The following is a 24,304-nucleotide window of genomic DNA, read 5'->3' as shown; positions in this document are numbered from 1 at the left end:
AAATACAAACAAATTAAGATAGGATCCAGTACCAACCAGTTTACGCCTGATCAAAGTCTAACGAGACACGAGCTGCGTGTTAGATAAACTACATTGTATACCATAGCCAATAATATCAGTATCAGGGCTTCGAGTAGTGAGATATTGGTACAAATTTATCAAAGACAACGAGTCATACATTGTGAAAGTAAACAGTTATGAAAGTGACAGAAGTTAAAATTAAGTTGTGTTTATTAAAATAAAATAAAAACATTATAAAACAGTAACCAGACATACAAAGTTACAATAAAGTAGGCCTACATGAGTACTTTTAAATTAACAAGAAGATTAGTAAGGCACGTGCATCGCCAAACATGATTTCATTTATGATGGAAAAAACAATAAATCAAGACTATAAAATGGCAATAAAATTTCAGAATAATTAGTTGATTTAGATTGTTGAGATACTGCTTCAGAGTAGGGCGCGCTAGCTGGGCGTCATAAAACACAAGTATAGATAAAGAAGATTTTCATGTTGACTTGAAGCAAACAATAGTGCTGATACAGATTATCAAGGGGGACGTGCGCAGCATCACTCCCTCCCGAACATTAAAAAAAATAACACTACTTACAGGCACGGTGCCAGGATATTTTGACAGTGGGGGTGGGGTCACTCATTGGAGAGAGGACAGAATCCGCGAGAATCAGATGTCCCACATTTGCACGCTCTACACAGCAATTTTGGTCCCAAATGTGCAAATCATACCCTATTTGCGTTTCCATCGTGATTTAGGAGGCTTTTTCTCATTTTGGGGTGTTTTTAAACTCTAATCGCGTTCCTCGCTTACACGCGAAAACAGCCCTCAATGTCATATGTATACTACTCTCACGACCACCTCCAAAATAACCGTGATATAACACTTTTGTACCTATATCACCAGGTCGTGTGATCCAGTGGTTCGAACACTGGACTCATGATCGCAAGGTTGTGAGTTCGAATCCCCACTCTTCCATTGTCTCCACTTTGATAAAAAGGCACGAGAGTAATATATGTCGTCTATACCGTATAGGATAGCCACTATATAAACTGATTAACCTAGACGTAAAATGTTTCCTAGGTATTATACCAGCTTGGCGTTTACCAGCGAAACGCTTTCCCGTTCCTACGGGAGTTACCAGAAACAGAAACACGATCAGGACCCCGACTCCGATCATCCTTGTCACTCATAATGGAATCAATATGAATACCCCTAATGTTACCACTACCACAAACATCGTCAACACTTCCAGCACAATCATCATCCATATCACCATCATCACCATCTTCATCGTCATCAGCTCTACTGCAAAGACACATTTATTGTAGGCCCTACCTATCACCAGCTTTTAAAAAATTGTTAATTTTAAAAAATTACATAAGAGAAAAAAATGGAAAATTAGCATTCGATCAAATATGTCTATAATTGCAAATCGTTTGAGGTGCATCAAACAATATTGCTCCGAGACATAAGTTTTGTTTAATTGAAAGAAGGCCACAGAGAGGGTAGTTCTTATTTTCTCTCTTTTCATTCATAAAATCACTACAGCCATTATCTTTATCGCATAATTTAATTCATCTACATATTCTAAATATTATATAATACGGTTTTTTATGATTAATTATTCCCGTTGTAATAATCGATTGCATGCATGATTAGAATTTTGTGAATTTTCAAAATCACTTTAGGATCTGTGTGCAAGACGTTTAAATTTTGAAATAAACAAATTTAGTTGGCAGGAAATTCTTTTGGGGAAACAGGAGAGAAGTAAAGGTAAATATGAATTAATTAATCATGTTTTAATTTCAGTTAAATATCTTTTTACAAAAACCGAGAGTCAAAAAAAAATTCATTGAACGAAATAAAAAATAGTATTAGAGGGGATCAAAGAGAGGAGAAATGCTGATAAATGGACATGAAATTTTTGCATGTTTTTTTAAAACAATTTTTGGGGCCAGATTGTTTATATACTTTTTTTTATTTTAGCTGTTGTGTTTTGTTAAACCTCAACATGAGTTTGTTAAGACTCCTTTACAGTTATAGTATCTGGAGACAAGACACAGTGGATAGTTGAATACACTTGGATGTGATTTCTAAAAGGTGCTACAGTTTCTGATGTAGTGCCGCTCAGGGGCCGAGCTTTGAAAAATAATGGAGTTGTGTCACGAAATTGTTTTCATTTCATGTTTAGAAAATTATCTTTAGTTGATTCATAATGTTTTTATCGTAATATTTCATGCAGACGTCTATACGCTATTAATAATACGGATAAAAACATAACGTTTTACATGTTTTTGTACTGTTTTTGTGGAATAGTTAATTCCTGAAGGGTTTTAGCTAATTTATCTGTTTTCCACAATCTTGTGAAAAATCAACGCTTTGATATGATATACCATCCCTGCATATCGAATTTCAGAGAGCAAAGTTAATGCTGATCTAAGATTGAACCAGAAGTTAACTGTAATACATTGTGTATGAATAAATGCACAATATACGTTAAGCTTCAACATTTATGATAGTGGTGCAATTTTGGCGATTTTTATCCCAACTATTCTGAAGAAAAATATTGGGGATGGAAAAAAATATTAGGAGATTTTTCATGCATTTTAGGGGATTTTTTAAGGTTGATGAAAAGCACGAAGATTGGTTATTTTTCACTACATTATGATGCTAATAGTATACGATCTACTGTAGATCATAGAATGTACATCAGCGCCAAGTCCCACGCGATTCAACCGATGTATTCATTAAAGTGGGTTGTACGATACAATGGTATTGTTGCCAATCTACTTTGCACATGTGTATGATGTGAATAAACGAATACATATTAGTTTTAGGCAATAACCATCACTTTTTCATAAATTTGAAGAAAAAAAATGGGATTTAGGGTCCAACTTGGGGATTTTTCGAGTGCCTTTTCTTCAGCTCGGACCTGGCAACACTGCTCGTGAGGCTTTGCCAAAGGCAATGATCTGTTGAAATACGGCGCCCACGGGATGCATTGCACTCTGCTTGGTCTGGAAGCAGACGGTTCGGAGTCTGGAGCGGACGGCTGGTGGTCCAGAGCAGACGGGTTGGTCTGTCCATGGTTAGATCGGAGCACACGGTCGGAGGTCTGAAGCAGACAACGGTGGAAACTGGTACTGGACTTATGTCATTGGTTGCAATACTGAACAGACGTGATCGCTGTACTGAACAGAATGTCAGTGGTTGCGGAACGAAATCAGGCCAAAGAAAGTAAAACATTTCTTACATTCAAAGTAAGAAATGTGACGTCACTTCACTCCTCTCCTTAAATGTAAGCTGGTTATACATGTTTCGAGCAGCCCATGTTATGTAAGGACAATACAAGTCACAAATTCTAAAGTGAGTGCCTGGCGCAAAATTTCATTATTTTGAACAATTACTGATACCAAAATACAGAGCTTCGGTGCTCATTAATGTCACTTTTCCTGCCTATAGGTAATGAGCTAACAGTGGTTGTGGCTCTTGGAGTTATGATGATCATCTTCATCTATTGGGAAGTCTTCAGGAGGTTTATATTCCGTGTTGACGATGCATAAAAAGAGCTGAACGAAGATGGTGATTTTATCTGAAAAAAAAAGAATTAAAGACCAACTCGTAATAATGGCATATAATACGTCATGGTAGGTGAGGATTTCAATGACAACAACTTGAAAACACGTGATGGGTTTACAGGGGCCGCGGAACGGTTTCCAAAGTGGGGGGGGGGGGGGGCTGACCATGCAAAAATCACAATCCTATGGTAATTTTCACGTTTTTGTACCGTGGTATTGGAAAAAGTAAGGGGGCTGAAGCCCCCCAGCCCCCCTAAATGACAGTAGCTCTCTATATGGACTATTCTGCAGGAGAGTGAATACTAGAGTGGAACATAACATGACATAACTTAACATAACATAACGTTATATTACATATCCTAACATATCATATTGAATACTTAATAATAATAATTTCATTTAATATGCAAGAAAGGTAATTTTAGAAGAAATATGACAAAACAGATGAAGATTTATTGTTACCCATAAATGGCGGCTGATATTTGTAATAGATGAAAGGCACGTAGACAATCAATCCAGCAACGATAATCACTGTCGCAGCAATAACCTCATTTACACCGTGAGCTTCGAAGAATGGCGCAATTATCAAGAAAACAGAGAGAATAGCCATTAAGACTGGTAGCGACCAGTGTACCTGGTTTGAAGTGAAAAGAAAATGATTTTTTTTAAAGATCTGATAAAGATGGTGGTCATTCGATCAGGAGCAGTAAAGGGGCATGTATTCTGCACCCCTCCCTCCTTGACTCGAAGTGATACACAATTTTTGTAATTTACTACCCTGTGAATAGAGGTATCTACTTTGGTGCCCCTACCACATTAATTATTGGATCGATGTCCTTTTATTTGGTAGTAAATACGCCCAATATTTTTAGTTTGCCGGTAAAATTAGTTAAACAAACTTTACTATTGTGGAGTAGTCGTGGTCTAGTGGTTATGACTATCGTCTTTCAATATGAGAGACGTGGGTTCGATTCTTGGCCATGGTCTGTTTTCCTCCAGCGAGAATTTCACCCACATTGTACTGCGCTCAACCCAGGTGAGGTGGATAGGTATCCGGTCGGAAGAAATATTGAGCGCCTATAATTAAATGGTAATTAAAGCCGCACTTTGCATCCACAGGCAAAATGCGCTCTATAAATCCAGCTTATTATTATTATTATTATCATCATCATCATCATCCTTCTCCTCCTATCTATACCCCCTCCTAGGTCCTAATCCAATTAAGAAAATTCTGAATCCGCTCTTGAAAACGATGATTACTAATAATGATTGCAAATGATTGACATAGCATGATGGAGGGGGAGTGGAAACAAACCTTAAACAGTATATTAAGGTCCGGTTTGAGGTAACTTAAAATAAGCAATAGACACCGAACTTGACAGGGAATACATTCACCATTAAAAAAAAAGAGAAATACGTTCTGGAAACTAAACTTGACAGCCATGTTAGTTCTAGTCGGTGTACCTTAAGATATACTGAGATAAATCCAGTTTTGAGCAGTGAGTGCGTTTCATTGTTTAACAATGAAACGCACTCACTGCTCAAAACTGGATTCGCGATCTTTAAGGATTGGGGTCTAGTTTGTTGTACTTTAAGATAAACAAGTATGAAGATTAAAACGATGAATCTATAAATTCTGAAGGTTTCCATGGCGAAGAAGAATAGTGTAGTAGGTTTCACGGTACACCATCTTTCTTGGGCAAGTGTTGGTCCTGAAAAGGACCAATTTACTATTCAAAAAGGTAAATATGTTCTAGGAACACTAATATTTCAAAGGACGATTGGGGTCTGGGTTTACGAACCTTGAGATAAGTACTGAGAAGAAAAACGATAAACACATTCACTCTTCAAAAAGGGAAACGCGTTCTACTAACCTTGAAAGGACGATGAAGGTCTGGCTTTGTGTATCTTAAGATAAGTACAGCGATGGAGATAAAAAAGTATGATAGCCAGATAGCAAAGCTGAAAAACTCAATTAAATGTTCTAAGCTGACCGGAATGAGAAGAGTGATGATAGACATAAGGCCCTGGAGGAAGAAAAAAAATAGAAATAGAAAATTGTACATTCAGAACATAGCTTAAGCTATGCTTGGGTTATGTTTTATCTTGGTCTTAGTTTTCAATGCGTCAAAGTGTACTTGTAATTGCCTGAAAAGGGGTTGTTCAGCAAAAAAAATCATCATCATACAATATCAAATTCTCCTGTTTGCACTTATGTAAATATCGGATCAAATATTTTGATGACCTTGATCCCCGAAGGCTAAATTTGATTTTGAATGGACAATATCTGACATGGTCATGCCATTGTCATATTACAATCATCGTTTTTTTTTTACGTGGTAAAAGATATCAATTACAATGGCTAAATGAACGGGTCAGGAACTAGGCCTAGGTGTATACAATTATTATTTTAGTCATTTCGTATTAATTATTTTCTAGTCGCATTTGAGCATACAAAATAATTATATGTAAAGAATGCGATATGCGACAATAGTTGCATCCATTATCATACAGTCATTTTTTAAAACTTTTAAATTCTCAGAGTGTAGTTGCAATAAAAACAGGGGAAGATTTTTTTTTATGATAACAAATGCCGAATTTCTTTAGCAGATTTACTCAGTAAATCAGTCATTCAGACTGCAGGATCTCAGTAGCTTTTAACTTTTATTAAAAGTTTTATGAAACGGACTCCAGACCATCAAATCGTATTGGGGTATTTCGTCAAAATGGACAACAACTTACAAAAATAATAATGAGTCACAAAGCTTCTATCAGGGTAAACTACCCCACCCTCTGTACGATAGTAAAGGACGATTGGATCCTATTCAGTGACATGTATTCAAGTATTTGTACCTCGTCAGGATGGGCAAGACATTTCTGACAACTGAACAATAAGTCAGAAAGCTTCTATCATGGTAACCCCCCCCCCCCCCCCGTTACGATAGTAAACTGGACGGATAGATCCTATTCAGTGGAAATATACTGTATATATTCAAGTTTCAAACGGGTTCCAAACTTACCATGAGGAATAGAGCAAAGTTGGGTGACATGGTGTCTGGGTTTACCATGCCTACAATCTGAGGCATGTGACCTTCTCGACCAAGAGCAACAGCCATTCTAATGAAATTAATAATAAAAATTAACTGAAATACATCAGAATCATAATCTCTTTACAAACATGACAAATGAAATGTTAAAATTAGATTGTTGGAGGTATCCCATATCAGCGTAATAGATGTGATGTAAGTACTTCAATAGCTGAATGTTGCTTTACTGTGTGTGACCATAAGTTTACTTTCATAAGTCTCAAATGTTTTCAAGATATTCAAATATTGAACACCAGTAGCTTCATTTCCTCTTTCGTTCAGGGCATTGATATGTTAGTTTGCTCAGTTGTCAACTAGGCAACATATAATGATACTCGAATAGATGGCGCTATTGAAATATTGCGAAATTAATCCTTGACGATTAGGGGGGTAACTAATAATTGGGATGCGTTCGTAATTACGAAGGTACGTTATTCCGAAAGTTCAAATATTCCGAAGGTTCGTAATTCCGATTGCTCGTTAATCCGAAAACAAAATAAGGGTTGTTATTCCGAGGGGGATGAATTTTATCCCCCCCCCCCTTATTGACGAATGCTAGATATAATATAATGCTATGATATATATATATATGTATATGAGGTCTTAATCGTTAGGTTTGCAAGTGGTAAACTTTTAATCGAGAATGGATCTTTCAGCAGAAATTTTGAACTTGGACAAAACAATTTCAAAATGCACCAATTAATGCTCCCCTGGTAAAAGGTCTGGCAATGAGAGACAAACATTATGACGTAGCCTCCTAAGCCTATGATCACCCTTTTGAGAGAGTTCTGTGTACGTAAAGGACAAGTCCACCCCAACAAAAACTTGATTTGAATAAAAAGAGAAAAATTCAACAAGCATAACACTGAAAATTTCATCAAAATCGGATGTAAAATAAGAAAGTTATGGCATTTTAAAGTTTCGCTTATTTTCAACAAAAGAGTTATATGAACGAGCCAGTTACATGCAAATCAGAGAGTTGATGACATCACTCACTCACTATTTCTTTTGTATTTTATTATTAATATGAAACATTTGTATTTTCTCGTCATTGTCATGTGAAATGAAGTTTCATTCCTCCCTGAACACATGGAATTCCATTATTTTAACTTGAACATTTTTTGCTTCAGGCAAGGAGGTCCTAATCGTCAAATTCGTAAAAATTGAAATATTGTATAATTCAAACAATAAAAAACAAAAGAAATAGTGAGTGAGTGACATCATCGACTCTCTCATTTGGATGTAACTGGCTCATATAACTATTTTGTTGAGAATAAGCGAAAGTTTGAAATGTCATAACTTTCTAATTTTTCCTCCGATTTTGATGAAATTTTCAGCATTGTGCTTGTCTGATTTTTCTCCATTGATTCAAATCAACAATTTTTCTGAGGTGGACTTGACCTTTAACGCCCCTGTTGACGATAGTTGAGACCCTTCTCACATTGGCGGTGGAACTGTCACTCTCAAACGAAATAATGATCATAATAATTAAGATATCCGTAGATACTCACCTAGAATATGTATAACAAAGACCATTAGCTGTCCCAACTGCAGCACAGCAAACAAGAAATGGTAAACACCTTTGTAAAATGCCTTTCCCATGCAGTGTGAATGATGAGAATGTCTGAGGAAATTTAAAAATAAAATGATGGTAGTCTTCATGGAAACAGTGATTCCCTTATGAGGAATATTAAAAAGAGTAGGATAAAGAAGTATTATACCTTTCCAACGAGATAATGATGACATATTGAAATCATGCCAAACTCATACGAACAATGAAATTACACATTTTTAAATTTATTGAATACTTGTTTAAGCCAAATAAAAATGTTAAATTGAAATTTCATCTATATCAGATAAAGGGCATTTTCTATAAAACATAAAAATCCCAATAAATAAGAAAATTAAAACGTTTAATGAAGTAACAATGTCTTTTTGTCTATGAAATTTATACTTAATTGAATTCCTAAAGTATTGTATTTTATTTTCTTAGAAGTGAAACGACTGAATTTTAATTTCAATTCGAAAAAAGTCAAATATTTCTTTTCCAGTGTTCAGTAGGGTCAAACGTGGTTTGATCTTCACGAAATATCATTACATTACAAGGGAGAGGTTTTCATTATTTTTTAAACAAATTATAAAGAAAGATTAACTATTAAAAATGATTACAGAGAGTTTAAATCATGTTAGATTTTACCAAAGTGTGTGATGGAATAAACGATGTCTTACCGTAGCGATTGCTTCGTCCATAAGGACTTGTTGCGGACTTAGTACGGTGTAATAAGAAATATTAACCAATATGTAGAGAACTGTAATTGTTGGCATGGCAATCATTATGGCTCTTGGTAAAGTTCTGTTAAGTAAGAAATATCATATTAATTGTATATTGAAACAAAAAATCTTGTAAAATCCATCGAATGTATTTAAGAAAGCACAATTCTTAACAAAGTATTCATTGATGAAGTATAATTAGACCGGCGTTGATTATTTGTTGTTTAATTTTGAAATGTTTAAAACTTAAAGTACAATATTATACCTGCCATAATGTATCAGCCTTATTAAAGCCTAACACCCACCTTTTGGTTTTCATACTTTCAATGATTATTTACAACATTTATTTGATAAAAGGGGCCAACGTCTAACGTACATGACATAAGGACTATTCTTCTTTCCAGCTCATCTATTCACTTTCATTCTCCAATATAATTTTTGAGCTTAAAATGGCGGTCTCCCACATTTCATTTTTAACACGATATTATATTATATCTTTAATAGTTTATATACATATGTCAACATATTTTTTAAGATAAAATTTTCCATGTGCAATTTATATCTGGCTTTTATATCTCATATAGCATAATCATGATAATGATTGCTATCGTAATCATTATGCTATCATTATGTTTATTGTTATGAAATGCTGAATAGTGATTATACATTTGTATACTTTGTTAGTGAAATGTAGATATAAAATCAAATCAAAACCAAATCAAAATGTTTATGTATGATATTTTGTATGTATTTGTCACGTATTTATCATTATGACTGATGATTCTGTTTCTGTATTCTTGCACTCAAAAATGTTGGTGATCGTTTACTTTAATAAGTAATAGTGATTTAAGTTAAGTTGCCAAGTTATAATCTTGTCGTTCCTTAACTACGATTTAATGACTTACTTAGCAGGGTCTTTCATTTCTTCCATTGTGAATGTTAAAGAGTTCCTGTAAAAAAAAGAAAAATGACATTTTATTAAATCATTTTACCTAGTGCAAGCTTGTTCTTTTTTCTCCTCTCAAGCTTGTTATTTTTTTTCACTTAACTTACGATACAACAATTGATTAAGCTTTGGGTGAGGAAGATAATGGTTGGATGACCTTGGATGTAGTTGTAATGTTTGTTTAAAAATAAACTTTCTTGGCTATCAAAGATCAATTATTTAAACCCATCGTTAGATAATTTGAAAACAGACATGTTGACAGAATGGGTTATCACTAAGAAATTATCAAGATGTAAATTATACGTGATGTGTCAGTTTGGTTTTCTATTTTTGGTGTCGTAATGTTTGTATAAAACTGAATAGTATACTTATTGATTCTTAAGTTGACATTTGCCTTTTCGTGCTATTCCTTTCATGAATTAAATTATACGTCATTATGATGATGGATCAAGGAAATATGGGATAAGGAATTAATATAATTCTTCAAATACAGTCAAACCTGTCTACACTCGAGGGAAGCAGCGAAAGTGACCACTATAGACAGGTTGGCGGCCATTTTGATATTTTTGATTTCTTTTTTTTTGCATGGTAGTCTACTGCGAGTCCTTTTCTGTCGATTCTGCCAAAACAGCGAGGGTTGATCGATTTCTCGTTCATCATCGGCCTTATAGGCCAAATTTACCCCGCCTTCCCCATAGCATTTTCATTTATTTGAATGTACGATAAAAGAGCATTGTTGATTAAATGTCTTGCTCACGGGCATTAAGTACTGTGGCCGGGATTAAGCCCCGAACCATTTTTGGACATGTATTTAGTCAGACGCCTTTGACTACTCAGCAACTGCATGGGTGTCTTCCTTAATTATTCCATAATGATGAAAATCAAATGTACATTTACCAAATAATAAATTGAAATTCATTGCAAACTAATACTGTGTTGGTCGTCTCATGCTGCACTCATCAATTTTCAACTATGATAAATACGATTTGTGCTCGGTGAATTACTATACTAATCGTACTCTTTTAAAATGTGGTATAAGTTAATTTCATAAATCCGGAGTATTAATCATGTATGAAATCTACATGAAAGCAAGGATAACAGACCTAACAAGGACCAGCCTCTAAAATAAAACAAAGGGTGGGGGAGGAGATAGACAAATTCTGTGGGACAAAAAATAAATTCAATTCAGTATTCATTTCCAAATTCATTTAAAAGAACACAATGAGAACAAAATTATACATACACAAAGAAAATGTAAATATCAGCAAAAACAAAATGAACGGTATCACAGCTGGAACAAATAGTGGTTCTGATGAAATAATGGCTGGCACAATAATTATGAACATAATGAATGAACGAAATAATGAATGGAAATGGAGCTTGCACAAAAAAGCCTTAAAAGGGCTTGTTAAAACGCGCATACACCTTCGTTAATATAGAATAAATAAAATAAAGTAGAATTTCCCGAGATTTTTTTTGATATGTAATTATAGAACAAAAACGCAATAATAACAGACTAAAACTTACCATCCTTCATAAGCAAACATTCCTTGATAAAAGGCCATCCCGAAAGCAAAGGCGTTCTTATTTGTCCCCTCAAATGACGTATTCACATCCAAGTAATCCGTGTACCCTGAAATAAATAAAACATCACTCTATTACTGAATTAAGATAATTTCTGTTCTCTCCTTTTCTCTCTATATAGTGGAAAATAAAAGGACAGCAGTCCGTTCACTTTGCAATCGCGAAATAAATACATTCTACTCTAGTGGAGAAAACGAATCCAGAACGGGGTTACAGAATTACAGTACCATAATGTAAACAGATCCATAACCGTACGAAAGTTATACGAGCATACGAATAATGTTTATAAATGAAAATACGAACCCGTATGATGAATGTATGTATCACCTGATTTCGAAAACTCAACAACTTTATTTTTAGTTTTTTAAATAAATACACACACATTCGGGAATAAGATGGTGATGATGATGATGATGATGATGATGAGTAGGACAAGTAGAAGGAGGGTGATAACGATAGCGATGTGATAATGATGATGACGATGATGATAATTATGATTGTGGTGGTGATGATGATTATGATGGTGATGATGACGACGACGATGATGATGATGATGACATAGGCCTATTAAAACCGTGCGAACATCCCACGGGGTATCGTCTTTGAACCAATACTAGTAGTTAGTAAACATTCATTTGTGATACTCCCCTCAACAAATTAACAAACCATTAGCAGAAGCAAAACGATCCCCTAACGAATGTATACGAACCCATTGAGATGTTGATCATGCCGTCGATGATGATGAGCAAGAGTGTAACGACCTTGATGCTGGTGAATACTACTTGAAGTTTTGATATGAGCTTCAATCCAGAACCATGCACTAGCATCATGACAACTGCAGTTACCAAGGAAAAAAGAGAACATTCAATTGATTCAAAATAACGGAAGTGTGAACTCATTGTATTGCTGATAACCATGTGAAGTCAGGAGTAATCTATGAATTGAAGCTTGTGTTTTTTGTAAAGGCCCGCTGAAATAGGATCGGACAATAATTTAACTGATGATGTTTACTGATGAAGATTTGACTGACCGGTGGCGGCACAAAGGAGGGCATGGGGCATTTGCCCATCTTTGTAACAGAATTTAGGGCTATAATATGCTGTTACACACGGGCGTAAATCCCGGGGATGGGGGATACATCCATCCCCCGCTTTTCAGAGAGGGGGATGGCATGTACAATCACACACACACTTTTCAAGACAGAAACTATATTCATTTTCAATCATCAAACGACAATTCTACTGTTAATGTATGGATTCATCTTTAGATGGGACCAGAGTGCTTAAATTTACCCAGTTTTTGCCTTCTAATAATGCCAAATTTCTCGCGCGGTCGTTCCGCTGCCGCCCTCAATCTAATCTTAAAGGATTTTCGCCTTGACGAATCCCTATAAATACGTTTAGCATATTACAAATGTTATATCCCCTGCATCGGTATTCATACATCCATCTATGAATCAGATACAAACGATTTTTAAATATGGTTATAACTGATCATAAACCAATCAAGACATCCTTTGAATACACTGGCGTGTATGTTTTAGGGGTCATACTATCCTAGCATCGTTTTTGGAAGCGGGGGATAATTTGTACAAAAAATATAGGCATACACAATTCAAATAAACATTTATTTTCTTCCATTTCACAAATTTCTCAAATTTTGGCAAACATAAATTTATACAAAATCAGTTTGTTATAAGAATATAAATATGTAAAGAAGAAGAATCACTTAAAATCCATAACAATCTAATGAATATTTCAAATACTAATTTCATTACAAATTTTGAATGCTGCATCATCTTCCAATAATCTTGAAGACTTCAAAATCTTTCATTCCTGCAATATGTTTCTTTTAATTTTCACGATTTTAGTATTTCCACCTTTTTGGAAGTATATATTGTTTCCTGAGATACCTATAATCAATCATAAAACACCCTTATTCCCGGTTCATGATCCCTTCTTTTCATTCTCATCTTTAACCAGTGAGCAAATGAGTTTTTATTGAACAAAATATTATTATTATTATTTTTTATTTATTTATTTATTTATTTATTCATTTATTTATTCATTTGACCAAATTATGATACAAACATAGATGACATTATAGATGGTATAAACAAACAATACAGAATGGAACAGTGCTACATGCTGGACTGTTCACCATATACTGTACTACGCTCACTCCTGCATCTCTCCCACAATTACACATCTCTCCCACAATTACACATCCCTTGAAATACGATTTTGGTCATCATTCTGTCTTCTAACTATTACAAAAATTTGCTCCCTCACTTCGCTTGCTCGCATATTGATATTTACTGTAATTTATTACTTTATATCCTAACAATTCCAGTACAATAAAGCCATCAAAATTATTTTAAAAAAGCATGATAGGCCGTTAACCGAAATATGGCAATATTCACCTTTACAGTATAAACGTATACATTGCCCGTGATATGATAATTATACACCATGCACTTGAAAGAGGTTTTGGACACCATTTTGTCTCGCTTCGCTCGCTCGCATATTGATATTAACTGCAATTCAATACTTTATAGCCATCAAAAAAAATAATCATAGGCCCTTAACTGAACGATGGTAGTATTATGTACATGCATGGTTATATATCTCCGTGTGCATGGCCCCTGGTGTGGGGTGTCCCATTTTTTTTAGGTCAGTATATTGCAATCACCCCCCCCCCCCCCTCTTCTCGGACCGGATTTATGCCAGTGTTTTTACAAGCGTCATATTCAAGCATTTAGTGATCCAAAATATCACCTTCCCTTCTTAAAGAATTGAAAAACCTGTAAAAAATTTGTCTTGTGCCCAAACACATTTTCTTTCGCCGTCCATCTGTCCCCTCACAAAAAACTGTACTTACTAATAAATGTAGCCGCATGTAGTTTGACCATCGTTTCATCCCGATAACACAGGTCATCGAAGTATGGATAGATGATATATTCACCCAACACTATGCTAACGATGGCTAACGTTATAGGTCGGACAACCAGCACGGCACCCCACCCATGCAGGAAGGCTAATACATCGCCGTAGGTCTCCTGGAGATAAGTGTGGTCCCCGCCGGACTTAGGGAACATCAAAGCAAGCTCTGAGAAAATAAGGGAACCTAACGAAAATAGAGAGAAACACTTAACATTAGAAGAAAGATGATTAAGACAAGAAGCTTAAATAGCAAAAAGAAAATGGAGGAGTCGGGCATGACGGATAGAGCGAAAGTTCTAAAAAGAGCTATAAGCGAGCGAATAAAATTTTACCATTTTTATTCAAAATTTTTTGGGTAGAGTTTGACACAGTATTCCTGGAATATGATAACATTTCACTATTTTCCTTTCCTTTTCTCTTCTGTTCTGCCCTCCCCTATTTATTCGTGAAACATGGGGGGGGGGTTGCCTCCCCAGGCACCTCCCATCTGTAAGCCAGTGATTAATACACGCAATTTGAAATCAGAATTTACAGTAACTTCTGGCATCTTTTGATTATAATGTTAATTGGGCATTTTACATCATATTTAAAATGGGTTTCTTCAACATCAACAACATCAATTTCAAATAAAGTTGTCTGAAGGCTGTCATATAAATTTGTATTATATTGTGATAAGCCGACGTTTAAAGATGTTCTCTTGAACTGGCAATCCGGAAACAAATAATGGAACGCTGAAAATAAATTTACATCATAGGCATGCTTGCATTTTTACACCGTGCAGTTATATAGGAGAATGAAGGTTATTTTTTTTTGTAATAGTATTTATTAATCATTCAGTTCAATACAAATCATCGTACAAATACTCATGGTATTAACATAATCATATACAATGGATAAATTCAGTAACAAAAATTAACCACTTATAACCAATATAAATTCACAAAATCATACAATAGTTATGTAGAAAATTTATTACTCAACATTGATTAAACTGAATGAAATTTACAATAAAAAAATGGAAAAGGGTTCGAGTGCACCCCCCCCCCCCCACAGACACACACAGAAGAGACATAAAACAATTAGACAGTACAACAACAAAAAAATACAAAAACAAATTAAGAAAAGCAGAAGGAAGGAAAATAAAGAGAGAAAAAAAGAAAAAGAAAAGAAAGAAAGAAAGGAAAGAAGTAACAAGCAAAGTAATAAAAAGAGGACAGTCTACAGTGACAGAAAGACCAGCCAACCCCGCACGTGTGGAAACCGGGCAAAACTATCCCTCTCTCATCCTTCTTAATTGTTTTTTAGGTGTTCCCACTTTTTATAATGCTGTGTTAATGTTTTTCTCTCTATAGCAATTTTCTTTTCTTCTTCTTTACTTTTAAAAAGCTTTACTTGAATCTCTTCAGCAGTTGGTAGTTTATGATTCCCCCTTCCGTGATATATTAAAAATTTGATAAGTAAAATGATATGATTTAATAATTGTCTATTTTCTGTTGTCTCGTCTAATCCAACATGGATATCCTTCCACTGTAAGCTTTTAAGAATCGGAAATTTTAATATATTGCTACACAATCTCCATAATACTTTAACCATTTCACATTCATAAAAAATATGTCTATAAGTTTCTTCATCTTTACCGCAAAAAGAACATTCATTACTCGATGTAAAACGAAACCTATATAAATGGTGGTTAACAAAGACAATATTGTATAATAATTTATATTGAAACTCTCTTAGCTTATTATCTAATGTGCAAAATCTTGGACGATAAAATACTTTCTCGATTTCTTTTTCAGACATGTTATATGATGATTCGAGATTGTAAAAACTGACAGGAGTGTCGGCAATTTTGCTTATACAGCATCTACACAGCTGTTTTGAACAAACTGACTCAAACTGGAAAACATTTTTAGAGAAAATAAATTCAATCTTCAAACCATCAACTAAGGTATTATTTTTTAAATCGTCTTTCCATTCCACAGGAACATGTGCAAATATTTCATTAATTGTTACTATTTCGTCGTCATTTAAGCCCATAGATCTAAAGTAAGTATTTGATTTAAGATCACCATGTTCATTTACAATATGGTGTAATTTGTATGTGTTTTTTTAAGAAAATATTTTCATGAAAATACGCTTTTCCTGCATTTTTAATATACCTGTTATTGAAAAAAAATTCATTTCTTTTATTACTTATGTCCTTTTTGATGAATACAGTTATATCAAACCAAATACTCAACACTTCCCGGTAGTACTTTGGAATTTTTATATTGATCATGTCAGGTGTAAAATTACAGTAAAATATTAAATTACCACCTAATGGTCTTAGCAGAAATTTGAAATATTTTTTCCATTTCACTTTCTGATCACCGTTTACCAGTCTTTTGACCCATGCACATCACTCTCTGTACCATTACAAAGAGTTTAAAATTGAGCATTTTTATTCCTCCTTGTTTATATCTCAGATACAATGTGTTTCTTTTAATTTTATCTTTTCCTCGCCATAAAAAGTCGAAACAAATTTCTTCAATTTCTTTTAAAAAAACCCATTCCGGCATAGGCGTTAAAGAACGTACATAAATCAATTTAGAAAATGCATAAGTTTTAAGCAGATGAATCTTTCCAAACAAAGTTAGATCTCTCTGTTTCCACCAATTTAATAACATTTTAATTTTGCTTAATATTTCTTTATAATTCATTTCTTCAGCAACGTCAGGATTTAATGAAAAGACAATACCTAGAATTTTAACCATATCAACTTGTCTCCCAAAAGGGAAAGGGTGAGTAAGGCTAACAGAGGGTCCTAGAGGCAAAATAAACGTTTTATTTTTGTTCATCCTAAGTCCAGATGTCTTCCTAAATTTTTCAAGAATTAATTCTAATCTAGTGTATATATACTGAATCTAAGTCTTCTACGAATATAGTCATATCATCAGCATAGAGTATTTGTTTAATTTCCGTTTCACCAAATCGAATACCCTTTACTTGATTATCATTACGAATACAGTGCGTTAAACATTCTATACAAAGTATAAAAAGGTAAGGGGAGAGGGGATCCCTTGTCTTAGCCCCCTCTCGATTGCAAAATAACCGGTCGATTCCCCCCATTAAAGACACAACTCAGCGAGTTGGTGTAAAGAACGTTAACCCAGTTACTAAAAATCGGCCCAAAACCAAACGATTTAAGCAACCTTTGGAGGAAGGAATGTGAAATTGAGTCGAACGCCTTTTCAAAATCGATTGCAACTAAGTATCCTGGTTTATTAAAATTTGATGTATGAAAAATCATATCGTTTATTATTCTTACAGCATCGCCAATATTCCTATTATTTAAGTAACCTACTTGGTCGCCAGACACAATATTATCCAAAATGGTCTTAATTCTTTTCGAAAGTATTTTGGTTAGGATTTTATAATCTACATTCAGCAAGGAAATTGGTCTATAATTGCTAATAAACATCGGATCTTTACCTTCCTTATGTATAATTGTAATTATTGCTTGTTTTTGTGACGGTGACAATTCTTTATATTTCATAGCATCATTAAAAGCTTTTAAGACTAGGTCACCTATTACCTGCCAAAATGTAATATAAAACTCGACATTTAAACCGTCATTTCCTGGTGATTTATTTAGTTGCATTTCTTTTAAAATTTCAATACAATCCCCCTGGTTTATTTTCACTTCGCAATGATTCTTTTGGTTTTCGCTTAATTTTGGTAAGTTACTAGGAAAAAATAATCACCTGGTTCTACCTCTCCTTTAGAATATAAAGAAGAATAAAATTCTTTGATTTCTTTTAAAATACTAGTTTCGTCCTTAATTACATTTCCATTAACTTTAAGTTCTTTAATAAAACCCTTCCGACCATTATAATCTACCAGTTGTTTAAAATATGCAGTTTCTCGTTCTCCACTTTCAAACCATGGGGCTCGAGATCTGATTTTTATACCTTCATTTAAGTACGCATAAATTGTTTTTAGCTCACTTCTTTTTCTTGCCAAAAGATCAATCAAAATATAATTTGTGTTCGATGGTGTTTGCTGTAATTGAACCTCCTCTTCCAATTTCATAATTTCCTTTTCTAACTTATCAACCTTCTCTTTTCTTTCTTTAGCTTTTTTCTTAGAATATTTTCTTGTGAAATTTCGAATTTCCATTTTAACATAATCCCACAGTATTCTATTATCCATAATTTCTTCAGACAACCGAAGTTTTAGACGTATTATTTCCTCTTTCATTGATTTCTTTTAACATATTCTGCATCGTAACATAGGCTATTGTTGAATTTCCAGTATCCTGTCTTTATAACAGGATGAGTAACGGCAAAATTAACATTTAATTCTATTGCAGAATGATCAGGCGACAAAGCCCGTATTATTTCACATTTTGATACCTTTTCAACAAAAATGTCTGATATCACCCAATAATCTAATCTGCTCTGCATGTAAGGATTTTGTTGATGATAAGTGTACTGCATCTTATCGATATTTCTAAATCGCCATATATCTATTGTCTTATGATTATTCAAAAAACTTTCAAAATCAATACTAAGCCTAGATTGTCTTTTATTAATGGTACTTCCTTTGTAATCTAAAAGTACATTCCTCATCATGTTAAAATCCCCTCCTATAATAAAAGGTTTGTTCCCTCACCCTTAAAATTCTTTCTCCTTCAAAATCTGGGAAATATTTTGCAAAAAATCTAGTTGCTCCTGTTCTTTACTTCCTACAGGAAAATAAACATTTCCCAGTACAACCTGCTGATTCTGCAATAGACCGATTATGAAAATATATCTGCCATTTGGGTCAATAATTGTATGTTTTATCTTTATGTTGACCCCTCTAGCAATAAGTATCATGACTCCTTTACCATGATTTGTACCATGGCTATGAATGCAATTTCCCTCCCACGATGAGCTCCAGTTCCTAACTATTCCTTGAGTACTAAAAGTTTCCTGTAAAAAGATTATATGCCCATTTTTGTCCTTACACCATTTGAAAATACTTTGTCGCTTATTTTTCTCTCGAATCCCCCTCACATTTAAAGAAATAAAATTACAAACAAACTTATTCATTTAAGGATATGTTGAAAAGATACTACACAGGATGAGAAATGGATGGCTCCCTCCACGGCCTACCCCACCCGAAGTCGATCATGATCAAAGTGTCACTGCAAACTGACCAAGAAACAAGCAACAAAAAAGACAAACGACACAAACGAAAACTGACCACGAAAAGACGTACCTAACTCAAACATAGGACACTCTAAATTGTGTAACGCCCTCCCCTCCCTATACCTTAACACCCGATGCTCTTGGTTATTTTTCGTTAATACTTATTCTTATCAGCCTAATAAAAAGGCATAATCTGATATGAAAAGGAAATAGATTATTTTCTGGGGAAAAAATGACTTCACCGCAGCCAAACCATTAAAAAAGATCCACAAATCAACAAGAGGAAGACGAAAAATAGCACCTAAACTAACTTAAGCTGTTGAACAACAAAGGAAAAGAGAGATTAACTATCAATAAGGCTCCTGCGCAGACCATCAAGGCGCAATATTTTTTTGTTTTACGTAATCTTGAATGCGCAAAATTCCTTTTCTTTTTTTCAGAAAAAGGGCAAAAAAAAATAAATAAATAAAAAAAAAATAATTAATGTTATTAATTCTCATCAGGTATCGGGAAAAATGTTTGTCATATCATTCGTGTATGGTGCATCGAATAATTTATTCAAACTATCATAATCACGTAATCACTATAGTCCTTATTTTGGCAATCACTTTAAACAAAATTAATAATCATCATGGTTTTTTCTGAAGAAAATAAACTAGAACATTTGTCTAATCCACCAAGTCAAAGTACGAATGTCCTTTATCTTATTCTTAGATACCATTGGTTTGGTTTGGTTTGGTTTTATTTACGATTTAAAAAATACATAAATATGAATAAAATAAACATTACATGATAACAAAGAAATTGTGTACAATATAGGGATAGACCCGTTTCAGATTGGCTATAAACAGCCAACCTGGGTTCCTAAAGATAAATTGATTAAATCAACATTACAATATATATGATAAATTACTAATAAATACATATAGAACAAAATTGATATAAAAATGTAAGAGAATTAATTAATGAAGTTGTGGTGCAAAATCACTTTACGCATGATGTCTCACATGAAAGAAGAAAATATGGATATTTCATCAGCCATGATCTTTAATTTCCGAAACCAGAAACATTAATTAACTCAAAACCATCATGCCACTTTTAGGTATTTTTAGTTTTGTTTTATATGTACAAAAGTTGTTAAGTTTTTGATGTACTGTGCGTCCCAGAAAAAATGAAACCGAGATTCGGTTTGATTTTTTTGCTATCATGATCAATTTGCTTCATAAAATGTACATGAACGGAAAAATATGCTTCTCAGGCTCTTCTTTCATTAAGCCAATCTCAATGGTCATAATGCACGCATGACTGAGTTAGAACAATGGAAAGTGGTGTTATCAAATTTTCATTTGAACGAGCAAATTGCGATTTTGAGTTAATGTTTCTTGCTTTTAATGCTGTCTTTTCGGAAAACCAAAATCATGGCTGAAATCTTTTCTTCTTTCATGTGTCACATCATGCGTAACGCATGGTTGAGAAAAAGTTGCCTATAAACACGCTAGATTGCTACCTATTCGACGGATCGTTGAAAAACAAGCATTTCGTTTTCCCTACAAAGCAACAGACAATGGGCTTATTACAACCGATAATGTCGCAGGTTGCGACATTATGCCAAGAGCGTCCGACGCATAATGTCGCAATCAACGCATAATGTCGTAGTTTTTCTAACGCATAATGTCACATGTCGCAACGCATAATGTCGCAGCGGTAGTTTCTTCAGGACTCGAGCTACAGATAAGATATAAAATATGCTTTCACTAAGTATTTTGAAACACGAGAAAGAAAATAAAGTGATTTGGAAATCCGGATAACTCTTTGTATGGATATTTATCGGTTTATTGTCATTTCATCTACTGCCCTTTTCCCCACTATCGCATGGTCTAATATCATATCGTCTCCAATTAGTTAGTCAACCATCAACATAGTCCAATTACCATTTCGTCTAATTACCATCTCGTCTAATAGCCAGTTGGTCTAATAACCATTTTGTTTATTATCATTTAGTCTAATTGCATTTTTTCAATTGGTCCAATAGCCACATTGTCCAACATCATTACGTCTATTACCTTTAGATCTAATAGCCAATTGGTCTAATAAGCACTTGGTCTGCTCTCATTTTGTCAATGTTCCATTTGATCTAACTTCAGTTCGTTCGCTATCACTTTGTCAGGGCTATAACAGTGAATGGGCGAACTATTCGGGCCGGGGAAGGAAAGCCCTTTTATTGTTGCAATAGCAATAATTTTGATAATTACTTGAAAACATGCTAAATTTCTACCTAATCGACGGATCGTTGAAAACAAGCATCCGTTTTCCCAATAAAGCGGAAGACAATACACGGTGAGTGCGATCTTACAGTTGACTTGAATACGATTTTAGGATTCTTTCAAATTTTTAAAAAGTTACTTAAAATTATTGGATAAGACTAGGGTCAGCGGAAAGTTGGATTGGGTGACCCAGTAAAAAAGAACAACCTTCCGAGCCAAAAGCGGCTTTCCTCTCTGCACTTGCAAAACGTGATGCACCTCTTTTCTTCTTCGCCAAACCCTGTGAAATGTATCGATGAATAAACGACCGAAAGAGGTTTGAGATACAAAATTATCAAAATTAGTAATATTGAATTACCATTGACATAGAATCCAGCCCCCCCCAAAAAAAAACAACAATAAAGGACTTTCCTTCCCCGGCCCGAAATCATTCACCGTTAGACCATCGTCTGATGCTTTGTTGGGAAAACTAAATGCTTCTTTTTCAACGATATCCGTCAAAAAAGGTAGTAATCGAGCGTGTTTTCAGGCGACTTTATCTCGAATATGCGTCAATCATATTTAAACGAATGATGTCTCATATGAAAGAAGAGAGAAAAAAAATGAATATTTCAGTCATGATCTTTGTTTTCCGAAAAGACAGCATAAAAAGCCAGAAAAACTAACTCAACTCGCAACTTGCTCGTTCAAATGAATTTGGTAACACCACTTTCCATTGTTCTAACTCGGTCAAGCATGCATAATGAAAGTTGACATGGGCTTTAAATGAAAGAAGAGAAAAATATATTTTCTTTCATGCATATTTCATAAAGCAAATATATAATCATGATAGCAAAATATTACACTGAATCTCGGTTTCGTTTCGTTTTTTTCTGGGACGCACTGTATAGAGGTAAATTGTTAGATAATTTTCCACAACGATACTGAAATGAACGTTTGCATTTTTCAGTATTAGGTTTGGGCAAGACAACTTGATTACCTTTCCGAGTATTAGATGAAAGGTTAGATAACAAAGCGATCGAGCGTCATGTGCGCGGATTGAAATTGGTTGGCTTACCTATCATAGCAATGAGACCGCAGAGGAACCATACTAAGAGACTAGCGCCAAAGCTCCCGGTGTATCTCAGGACACCTCGGGGTGCCACGAAGATTCCCGTACCGATCATTATACCAATGAGAAGGGATACATTGCTACCAAGTCCTAATCTCCTGGACAACGTGACTTGACCTCTATTCTTCCTCTTTAGTTTAGCCGATAATACACTGAGAATCGTACCAGTCCGATGCCGGTTCTTGTCTCCGACCTCCATCTTCCCTACCAGCTTTGCAAGTGAGATCAATTACTTTCCAATAGACTTGATTGACTGGTCTCACTTCGGAATATTTGGGTTTCACAAGGAGTTGCTTCCGGATACAGGATTAATAATTCACACGAATGGCGTAACTGCGGGGGAATAGGGGGCACGTGCCCCACCCCCATCGGCTGGCAAAAAGAATAGACGGGGAAAGGAGAAAAAGAGGGAGAAAGGAAAAGAAAGAAAAGAAGAAATTATTGTACATTATGCTATATTACATAAGAAATATTTTTTCATATCATTATGAAACAAAATTTGCTCAGGGCCTATGTTTTCAATGTTCCTGGTGCTCGCATTGTCTTTTTAACGAGATACATAATGCTGCCGTACTAAAACATCACATTTTCAAGTCACTATACACCAAATATATTTCCTCTCACTTCGATTTATCATTTCCTTAAAGTGATTGCCCTCTTTTAAAGTCTAAATATAAAATACTTCCAGTCCGTGCTTACTTTCGCATTAGTGGATTGGTGAGATATGTCTGCTCTTCATGAATTCCTTAAATAAGTCCCTGTAATGTCCCCTTTTCTGATCTGATTATCAAAAATTTTTAGCTCGCGCTTCGCGCATTTGGTTTGTAAAATACGTATGGTCTTCGTGAATTTCTACAAACAAGCCTTTAAATGTCCGTCATCAGGTCTGAATTTCCTAAATATTTAGTTCGGGCTTCGCACTCGCAATATTTGATTTGTGATATGCTTATGTTAATCTTGATTACAATAACTCAAAAAAAAGTGTTTCATGATTGTGTTTAGAAGTAATCAAGCAAGCGCTTGGTACTAGCATTAAATGACTATATGGTTAGATATTTAAACTCTTACTGGATTCTTAAAAAATAGTTCTTGAAATATCCCTTTTAGGTCTGAATATCAATTTTTTAGCTCGCGCTTCGCGCTCAATTATTTGATCAGTGAGATACATATCTAATGGCACAGTCCCTATCAAATGTCTCTATTAGGTCAGTATACCTGGCAATTGAGCGCGCTTCACTGACTCAAAATTTTTGCTGATGCCCCCAATGTACGCCATGGTACGCCACTGATAAGATGAGATTTTCTGATTGAAAAATTGTGTATACAAAGCA

The 24,304-nt window shown here is 34.6% G+C and overlaps 1 protein-coding gene across 1 annotated transcript; it reads right to left on the bottom strand.

Annotated features, from left to right (window-relative positions):
* Nucleotides 1-3,487: 3,487 nt before the first annotated feature.
* LOC121409352 (b(0,+)-type amino acid transporter 1-like) lies at nucleotides 3,488-23,172 on the bottom strand. The gene is made up of 11 exons (XM_041601288.1): nucleotides 22,920-23,172; nucleotides 14,363-14,608; nucleotides 12,192-12,317; nucleotides 11,426-11,531; nucleotides 9,858-9,902; nucleotides 8,911-9,034; nucleotides 8,193-8,305; nucleotides 6,616-6,712; nucleotides 5,470-5,622; nucleotides 4,058-4,229; nucleotides 3,488-3,609 (listed from the first exon to the last, which is right to left on the bottom strand). The coding sequence occupies exons 1-11, from the start codon at nucleotides 23,170-23,172 to the stop codon at nucleotides 3,488-3,490; spliced, it is 1,557 nt and encodes a 518-aa protein (XP_041457222.1).
* Between the last annotated feature and the right edge of the window lie 1,132 nt (nucleotides 23,173-24,304).

Source organism: Lytechinus variegatus, chromosome 2, assembly GCF_018143015.1.
Source record: "Lytechinus variegatus isolate NC3 chromosome 2, Lvar_3.0, whole genome shotgun sequence".
Classification (NCBI taxonomy): Eukaryota; Metazoa; Echinodermata; class Echinoidea; order Temnopleuroida; family Toxopneustidae; genus Lytechinus; species Lytechinus variegatus.
This window is presented reverse-complemented; position numbering and strand designations above follow the sequence as displayed.